At 39.7% G+C, this 10,226-nt stretch overlaps 1 protein-coding gene across 2 annotated transcripts in view; it reads left to right on the top strand.

The window, feature by feature from the left end:
• The window catches only part of TMEM181 (transmembrane protein 181), a 43,404-nt gene that overhangs the window by 13,498 nt on the left and 19,680 nt on the right, over positions 1-10,226 (top strand). For both annotated transcript variants that reach the window (XM_018559974.1, XM_018559976.1), the window contains exons 2-4: positions 3,629-3,732; positions 5,805-5,857; positions 8,303-8,393. In XM_018559974.1, coding sequence (XP_018415476.1) covers positions 3,629-3,732; positions 5,805-5,857; positions 8,303-8,393 — 248 coding nt within the window. The remainder of the gene's footprint in view (positions 1-3,628; positions 3,733-5,804; positions 5,858-8,302; positions 8,394-10,226) is intronic.

The raw sequence follows: 10,226 nt of genomic DNA, 5'->3' as shown, positions 1-10,226 counted from the left end.
GGGGGGTATAGAAGAAAAAAAAGGGTGAGAAATTCCAAGACTGTCATGACTACCGAAAATGGAAATTACCAGAGCCTTAAACAGGAAGTTTAGACATGTAATTAGGAATCTGTGGTCTGCACACGTTATGGAACTTCAACATGGTACCATGCAATATTGCCAAAAGCTAGCAGGAGACCTTCCACTTAACTTTCTGCACTGTCGGTCGGAGTAGCTGACTTCAAAGCCTTCGCTAGGGTCTGCTTTGCATTGGAGAATATAAAAGTGAGAAGTTTAAATTAGGATGCAAATTCAACCCTCAGGTTTATGATTTTGCAAAGCTTCCCAGGGATATTGCCTTAGGCTCCTCCCTAGAATAGTGTACCCCAACTGCTAAACGCCTATCCAAAATCTAATTTTAGGGCAGCTCCACAGAGTATGGAGGAGCGAACCAGGTTCAGCACATCCCCGGGTAAATTTGGTTATCTGCTGGGGAACCGTATATCAACCCATTAACACCTTATGATTGGCTTCAATGGCTCAGGAGTTAATCGAGCAATGGGCAATAGTGTCCCAAATTTGAGGCCAATCCTAATCGTCGGTCTATTGAGGTCCCGTTCCCAATTTAATACATACGGCAATGGGGATGACTGTTGACTCCCTAGTAAAGTTTTATAGAGGAAAGAACTCCCTTACTGAGCGGGTCCTACAGACAATAATGTTTGAAAGTGGTTAATCCTAAGAGCAGGGATGCAGTAGATGGGACAGAGGAGACAAAGCTTTAATTTGGAGATATCAAACGATTTCAGACAAGGGTAACTTATAAGAGTTCTGAATCCTGAGGAAGAGAGAAAGTCATAGACCCTACAGAGACCCGCATTAGTCGATGGGTGGAAATTTTGATGCTTCCTCAAAACCTGGCAGGAACATTGGGTTATGCACTATAGCCACAAGAGGGAGTTGTGACAGCAATTACCGTTTGGCTTTAATTAAAGTACAAAGTATTTACTTAATTAAACATTTACTATTTGCCAAAGGAGAAAATCACTGAGCATCCAATCTGTGCTTTCAATTTGTTATCTAAGAGAGATATCATATTGCTTATTGTGCACATATGACACCTGGCTCTTGAACTTTGCAACCTGATTTGGTATTGTACTTTCATCCGTGATGTTTTCATAAACATAAAATTCTGGTCCTTGTAAATAAAATGATCTGTCTGCAATTGAGCCTTTGTATGTAGTGCACACATTCTCTGGTGGTGCTCTGTTCTATCCACCAGTTGCAGTGACATTCACTTGCTATAGCAATTACATGTAAATTTCCATCTCGCACAGAAAATATTAGATCAGGTCCCTGGGCTGCAGAGTTTTATGAAAGAGTGTATCATTATATATATATATATATATATATCTCTAGCTAGCTAGCTAGGTTAGAGCTATACCCATTGAACAATCGGATATCTACAAAAATGAATGATATGAGTTATTGCCCTCTACAATATAAATGCTATAATCACAGTGATGTTTAGGTAACTTATCATTATATATATATATATATATATATATCTAGCTAGCTAGCTAGGTTAGAGCTATACCCATTGAACAATCGGATATCGAGGATGGAAGCTTCATTACATCAGTGTCCCCAGATGGAAAAAGGCCGTCAATGGTAAGGTGATATCAGTGCAAGTAATGTCTTTTGTTTATCTTGCATGTTAATGTCCCATGTGCCAACAACGTTCTTTATCTTGTATGCACCTATACATGCCATTGTATAATTGTTTCATGGTCTTTAAAGTGCTGGAGAATTGAGTTTTTCTCTTCACAATGTACATTTTTTATTTTTTTACTCTTGCTGGACCACCTAATGAGATGGCATATGTTTACTGTATATATTATACGGAAAGCTTTAGAGTTCTATGGTGTTCCTATACTATTATTAATGGCATGAAAAAAAAAGAAAAGCCAGCTAAACCAGATATTTTGGAAATTTCCAGTTACCTGACTAGAATGTTTGTTTATATATGACAGTTATGACATACTGAAAAACGTAGGTGGACTTCTTTAAGTATGCAAATCTTGATATCCTCCTGCTGCTGGCTATTTCTAATTCTACCAAACCCAACTAACAGGAAATGTCAGATTCATTAACCAACAAAAAATATTTTTTTTGATATGTCCATGTCATTTTTCTTGTAGAAGGCATTAAGCTGATTTGTATTGCTTCTCTACTACAGGCATTGATATAGCGACAAAAATGTACATAGTGTAGAATTACAGCAGTCCCTGTTCTCAAGGAGCTTATACGCTAAGGTCTCTCCATCACACAGTCCTATACACACACTAGTGCCAATTTAGACGTGAACCTACCAGTATGCTTTGGAGCAGTGGTTCTCAACCTGTGTAACCTCAGGACCCACATCTGTCCTTGATCATTAAGTGGTGACCCAAGTTGCAATGGAACGCACACAACATTGAGGTACAGTGTGGGAGATTGAACTGTGGGAGGGTGGTGTGTTTGGGGTGCCATTATGAGAACTGGAGTGCATCCTCAGCCGGGGGTCCAGTGCTGGGCTGCTGTGCAGTGACGGAGCTCCATGCATTGCATGTACAACTCCCTTGCGTGCCCTGTTGAGGTGTCGGGAGCCAGAATGTGATGTTACTCCGGTCCAGGCACCTCTCCAGGGCACATGAGGGAGCTGTAACCAATGCAAGTAGGGATGGAGCTCCCTCTTGGCTATAGTCCCACCCCACCTGAAGCTGACACTCGACGCCAGGCAGCATATTCTGAATGGCTGCTCTGCGTAAGAACTGACATTGTTGTGCTTGGAGGAGGCTAAGACTCTCACCTAGAAAAGTGGAAGGCACATGGCGACCCACTGAACACAGGGTCGCGACCTACTTTTTGGTCACCACCCACCAGTTGAGAACCTAGGCTTTAGAGTATGGAAGGAAACCAGAGTAGCTGTAGAAAACTCATGCAAGCACCGAGAGGACATGCAAACTTCATGCAGATCCTATTTGGGATTCAGATCGAGGACCTCGTTGCTGCAAGACACTGAAGTGCAAATCGCCAAAAAAACTGTGCTGCCCATGATGTTGACAAACATAGCTCTGTATTGGTGTAGATGCTATGTACATGCACATGTGTTTCTGCCATTCAATAAATCGACAGATCATAATTAAGGAGCCGTTCAATCCAAAAAACTTTTAAGAGGGTAACATTTTTTTTCATAAAGGTTATTACCCCCTCTGTACAGATTATGCAATATGTGAATGATTCAAGAGGTATAGAGCATCAGAGATGCACTTTGACTGGCTTAGGCCAGGTGGTGGCATTGGAGATTTCTGCTTCTTGACCATATTGGGTTGTATTTATATTTCATGTTAAAGAGGTCAGGCGATACATTCTTTAACATGTATATACATTTTTCATCCATACCTGTTGTTTTTGTTTTCTCCCTTTTTTCATAGTAAAATAAAAAGTATAACCAAAAATACACATTTTCACTTGCCTGGTTGCTTAGCTGACATGTGCCAATCAAAGCAAAAACCTTTTAAAATGCAAATAATAGAACCGTGTGACTGAAATTGGTACTTTTTTACATATGCCATGTCAATCAGTGATGCATCTTTTTGTTTTGCAGGTTGGCTCCAATGCGATTATATACACTCTCAAAACGCTACTTTGTATTGGTTTTTGTGGTATTCTTCATCTGTTTCGGATTAACACTGTTTATTGGGATTGCTGGTATGTGTTCACTTTTATATTACAATTTCTATAGATACATATGTTTTTATTTTATTTTTGTACTTGCTCGGGACCTGTGCTCTCTCTACTTGAGTTTACTGTAGTTGGGAACATTGTGCGAAATTAAAGTGTATCTAAACCAAAACTTTTTTTTATATTGCAGCATGTCAGTCCGTAGATGTGGTGGTTGCATTATTGTGCCTGTTTTCAGGCTAAGAACATTTCCAACATGTACAAAAATGTTCATCCTGCCTTACATACAGTGTTTGTCACTTTCTGTAAGCTTAAAAGAGAACTATGGGGTAACATATTTATCCCATAAATCTCTTTAGGGTCACGGAAGGACATATGCTAACGTCCTCTCGTGACCCAAAGCTCAGTATATAGCGAGCTATTGCCCACTATATACTGAGAGCACCATGGCCGGGACGGATCCCGACAATACTGTTAGATCCACCCAACTGGCTGATTGACATCGGGCTCTGCCTATGTAGAGCCAGAGCCAGCAGTGTCCGCCCCCTCCTTCCGTTCCTCCAGACAGTGCTGGAGGATCGGGGAGGGGGGATCCCTGTGGGGGAGCGGTGACTGACTGTCACTGCTCTCTGCAGGGAGATGATCGCAAAGTGTTTACTCCCCAATCTAAAGAGCCGAGGTGTGACCGTTTTAATGTCACACGTCAGCTTTAACTATAAGAATGAGTGGAAATCACACACCTCATAGTTCTCCGTTTTAAATGAAAGCACAAAGTTTATTGTGTAAACTATTAGTGTCAATAAATCTTCAGTGACCATAAGTTTGTAACAGAAGAGTCCCCCTGACTCTGTGTAAATGAATAGCTGTCATCAGCAGCTATTGTTGCTGCAGCTGCTGATGGCAGCTGTCCATTCTAAATCAGTACAGAGTGATCAGTACAGGTCAATCCAGTGTTTAATCATAATGGAGATAGTAAGTGTTTTATCAATAAACAGGAAGTGCTGCATATCACTTCCTGTTCATTCATGACTGGGTACATGGTTAACAACATTTACAACATTTTACTATCTCCTCAGTTTGTGAATGAACAGGACGTCTCTGTACTGAGTGCCTCCTGATCATTGAATGCTGGAGCTGCAGAAAAAAGTTGATTGAACACTCAGTCTCTTTCTTCTTCTTCTTCTTCTTCTCCTTCTCCTTCTTTTTTTTTTATTTCAAAAGGGAAATATCAGGGCTGTTTAGAATTGCACTGCACGCTGTTAGGCGTATTAATGAAAGTAATACTGTTATGTGCTCTGGGATTTGTATTCATCCAGACCTATTTGTAGTGTGTACCTCCACCCCATTCCCTTTGGGTGATCTGGAAGGAGGCATAAGTCTGATGATTACTTAAGCAGAGACGGGAGGAAATTGCGTAGCACAGGCTTCAGAAAGCAGACCCATCCCATATAGGAAGAGTTGGGATGAGCTAAGGTTTGGACCAAACCTGGAAGGAGACCCTCCTAAACACACAAGAAAACTCCTTCTGTGCCACCCAATCTACTGCTTGTGGGGAATTCCCACTTGGAGCTTAAAGTAAGCAAAAGGACACAGGCTACATGCCTATATTTGGTGAATTACGTTTTCTTAATATGGCTGTATACCTATATTTGATAAATTACATTTGCCTTTTATATGGCTGCATGCCTGTATTTGGTAAATGATATCGGCACAAGAATCCCTCTCCTTTGTTTACATGCAGCTGCAGGGAATGCCTGTACTGCGGCTGATTAGGTGGAAGTGCCCATGGCGCTCATGTTTGGACCAGGTACATTCTGAACCTAAACTCATCCCCCATGAAGAGGTGTCAGAAATACGACTACCATGAATCAGATTAAAGTAAATAGGGAGCACAGATGGAAAAATTCCTGGATAGCAAAAAAGTAATAGCTGATTTGAGTTCAGTTTTTTCAAGAAATTGCTTTTTAATACATCACTGGTTCACAGGATCTCATATTATACTTTTTCGGGTTCATTCAGATGTTGCATGATCTTAATGCTCCTAGCACCATTAGAGTTTTTAACTGTTAATATTTTTTGTCTTTTTTTATTTTTTTTAGGTCCAAATGTTATTGATACCAGACAGTATCCAGATGCATCCAATGTTTCTAAGGTATAGGCTGCTTCTTTTTTTTACCCTTTGTTCAGATCTGAAACATCTGGTCATTTAGCACTCCTGATCAACAATCAGATTAATTGCATCATAGTTGGGACTTACAAAAATGTACTGATTATGTTGGAGAATGAGCGTTCCCATCTTTGTCACCGTTGCAATCTAGCATGCTTTTTTTAAAAATTTGTAACTGTAAAAGAGAAATGGATATTGTTTATGGGTAAAATGTATTGAATTTCCGCATGTTGGAAAATAAACATATCACTCTTTCCTAACCTGGATAGAAACAATACTTTACCACCAACTGCAGACCCATTTCAGTAATTAATAATTATTTAAATCTGTTTTGTTTCCTTGCAGACAAACTTATTCATTCCCCCTTGTAGCTGTATAATACTAGGGCTTTATATCATTTGGCCACATTATAAATAATGTTAATTTATCCATAAACATTATTCAAGGTGCCAGCCCTTTTAGAATCAGCAAGTCTTGGGACTAGGTCTATATCTTCTTAAGGCACTTGATCCAGGAATTTACTTGTTGTGCCTATTTTGAATGTTTTTCTTTGTAGACTGAGAGGAAATGGGGAAATTCAAAGTCTTTAAGACGACTTTGCTGCCCAAACTTAAGCTGGGTATACACAGTTCTATTTTTCATTTGACCTGCGGGCTGAGCAAAAAAAAAAGAATGGCTTCCTCCAACAACGCTTGCAAGCATGGATGGAGGTATCCCCTGCTGTTTTCTATTGTATTCTATTCTGATTGGCTGCAAGTTCTGTTCGGCCAACAATTTTCCAACCTGCTCTTTCAATCAGCTGATCGAGAGATGCTGGGCAGAAGGATGCGGATAGCGGCACACACTGCGAATTTGGGCTGGCTAGTGAAAAGCTGGCCAAAATTTGCACCGTGTATACCCTACTTTTTAAATATTTGTAGTTCTTTAACCCCTTCGTGACGGGAGACGTACACTGTACGTCCAGCCACAAAGGGACTAAAAAATGTGTAAAAAAAAAAAATAAAATAAGGGACAAATAAATTAATGTATTTATTGCATTTTTTTAGCTGAGCTGGTGTTGTAAAAAAAAATACTACAAATCAAAACTGGGAAAAAGTGTTTTTTTAACTTTTTTTTTTTCTCTTTTTTTCTCTTTTATTTGTCCTAAGTGAGGCGTTAGACACACATAGGGCTACATATTTATATCACATATCTGTCCTCTAAAAAACAATATATAATATGTGTGGGTGTATTATATATAATACAATATATAATATGTGTCAGTATATTACTGACGTGGAAGAATCACACAGCAAAAATGTCAAAAGTGTGTCAGTCATTTACGAACAGAAACTAAAAACAAGCTCAGTCATGAAGGGTTAAACACATAGACAATTTCTTAAGTAAAGAGTCAATCTACAACATTTAAGTACATTATTCAACCAAAAATCTTATTTTATTTCAAACCTTATCCGTAATGTCATGGCAAATTATTTAAGTTTATTTTGGTCTGCCAAGACACCTAGAAATAAAACCGCTCCTTTATAGCATTCTAAAGACATTAAAGGCTCTCCCCTCTGTAAGCACTGACCAGCAAATAACTTGGAACATATCCCTGGATGCTGCTCACTGACTTCCTTTTTAATGATTTTTCATTAAAGACCAATTTCATTCTGAGTAAAAGAAAATCACAATTTAAAACAGTTGTGTATTCCTTTATTAATGTAATTTTACTTTTCAACTGAATTTTGTCTTGATAGGGTACAAAGTAACAGGTTCACTTGACTCCCTCCATTCCCAGCTTAACTGCCAGTACAAAAGTTGCCTGCAAAGATGAGGGTAATAATTGCATCTGCCCTTGCCAGTGGAGTGCCACTAAATGCCACTCCAATGAGAAGAATTTGTCCCCTGAAGTGTGTCTTATAGTGCCATAGGGGTTGGTTGGAGAAACCACTGAACACAGCGGGGAGGGTACAGAAGATTAACAGAAGTGTTTGATTCTGCACAGACTTCAGGGGATTCTCCTCATTGCAGCAACATTTGGCGATGGAGGCAGTAGTAGAGGTATTTACTTTATTTTTTGCAGGTAATCCTTGTGTGAACATTTTTGTTTAAGCAACTGAGCCTCTTAAATGCCCAAGATTTGATGAGAAATGATGTCAGATATGCCAGAGTTCCCCTAGACCAGGCACTCCAGCTGCAAATTCCATCATGTTTCTGCCTCTGGGAGTCATGTCTGTGGCTGTCAGTGTTGCAATGTCTCATGGGATTTGTAGTTTCACCACTGCTGCAGTGCCATGGTTGTCTACCCCTGCTCTAGACATCTATAGTTTCCTGCTCACGATATATCTATTTTGATTGCCTATGCTGTATATATTTGCTCTGGTTTGTGGCTACATTTTGTTTCAGTTGAATGATCTAAATTGTCTGTATTCCTCAAATTATTTCAAGGTTACCCATTATCCTCTGGAATCCCCTATCCTGTCTACATATAACCAGCAGCTATGGCTAACATGCCGAATAGAGCTAGACAAATCTGATGGTAAGTATCGTTTATAGGTACAATGTCCATGTTGTGGATGAAATATGTTTAACTTTAATCTCTCTTTGCACATTTTAATGTAATGTACAGATATTAATTTGTTGAAATGAGTGAATTGGATCAAATGATGTAAATGTTTGAGCACCCTGTCAGGTAAGTGGTACCTCGGCAGTCCACATTATAATCAAGTTACACAAATAAAAACCTCTTATAGCAATCCTGTAGGCAAATAGATAACGTATTATCCTTAAATGCATAATGGTGAATTTTCTTGGTTGTAAAAAAAAAGGGGTTCATTCTGTTTGTTTTTTCTGCAATCCGGACCCTCCTGTCAGGGAGGACAGCCAGGTTCTGATGTTACCTTCCTCTACATTAGTTAAAACCAAGCAGTTTGATCAAGGCCCACAGGCTGGGATTGGTGCAGTGTTGTAAAGTTGGCTTAAAATTCCACCCTAGTCAAACTTCTGTTTTGCAGGAAACCACAGAGGCATATTATGACATGGTGAGGTACTGTTTGTAATTGCATTTAGGGCCCTTTCACGCCATCAGCATTGGGCAGTGTTGCAAAGAACAAGCAAATAGTAATAACATTAGAAGTAAATTCTAATCTGTAATTCTGTTTAAGTTGATTCTAATACTTCACACTATTCACACCTAAAATTCGTATTTGCACTCCAGGATAAGCAGAATAAGCAACCTTTGTCTAAATAAAAGAGGTGTGTTTATTTTCACTTGAATGTGTATTTTGTGCACATCAGTGGTAATCCAGTGTGAAACTTTTTTCCTCCTGTGCAGGAGCTTCTTGTAATAAAGACTGGTCACTGCTGCTCTCTCTCCTTGTGCAGGGTGACTGGTCTTGTATCTGTTCCTTCTCTAGTTTTCTGCATGCAGCCTGTGGTGGGTGGGGCTTGCTTGCTGGGCCTCTCCGACAGCTTTGCTCTCTGCACAGGCTGTGTACAAAGCAGTGATGATGTTGCTGCTACATTTACAAGGTAATAACTGAGCTTGCTAAGGCATTTGGTATACACAAAGTGGGTTTAGGTCCTTTTGTGGCTCTTGAGGAGTATATGTAGATTTTTTTTTTTTTTGTCGTGGGTTCAGCTTTAAATTAACCTACTCCCTTTACTATTATACAGGTGAAACTCGGATAATTAGAATATCGTGCAAAAGTTCATTTATTTCACTAATGCAACTTAAAAGGTGAAACTAATATATGAGATAGACTCATTACATGCAAAGCAAGATAATTCAAGCCGTGATTTGTCATAATTGTGATGATTATGGCTTATAGCTCATGACAACCCCAAATCCACAATCTCAGAAAATTAGAATATTGTGAAGCCTGCTATGTGTTCCTGAGCCTTTAAATGGTCCCTCAGTCTGGTTCAGTAGGAATCGCAATCATGGGAAAGACTGCTGACCTGACAGTTGTGCAGAAAACCATCATTGACACCCTCCATAAGGAGGGAAAGCCTCAAAAGGTCATTGCAAAAGAAGTTGGATGTTCCCAAAGTGCTGTATCAAAGCACATTAATTGAAAGTTATGTGGAAGGGAAAAGTGTGGAAGAAAAAGGTGCACAAGAAGCAGGGATGACCGCAGCCTGGAGAGGATTGTCAGGAAAAGGCCATTCAAAAGTGTTGGGGACTTTCACAAGGAGTGGACTGATGCTGGAGTCAGTGCATCAAGAGCCACCACACACAGACGGATCCTGGACATGGGCTTCAAATGTCGTATTCCTCTTGTCAAGCCACTCCTGAACAACAAACAACGTCAGAAGCGTCTTACCTGGGCTAAAGAAAAACAGACCTGGTCTGTTGCTCAGTGGTCCAAAG

Source organism: Nanorana parkeri, unplaced genomic scaffold, assembly GCF_000935625.1.
Source record: "Nanorana parkeri isolate BGI_ZX_2015 unplaced genomic scaffold, ASM93562v1 scaffold424, whole genome shotgun sequence".
Taxonomy (NCBI): Eukaryota; Metazoa; Chordata; class Amphibia; order Anura; family Dicroglossidae; genus Nanorana; species Nanorana parkeri.
Note: the sequence above shows the minus strand (reverse complement) of the source record. Positions and strands in the feature narration are given on the sequence as shown.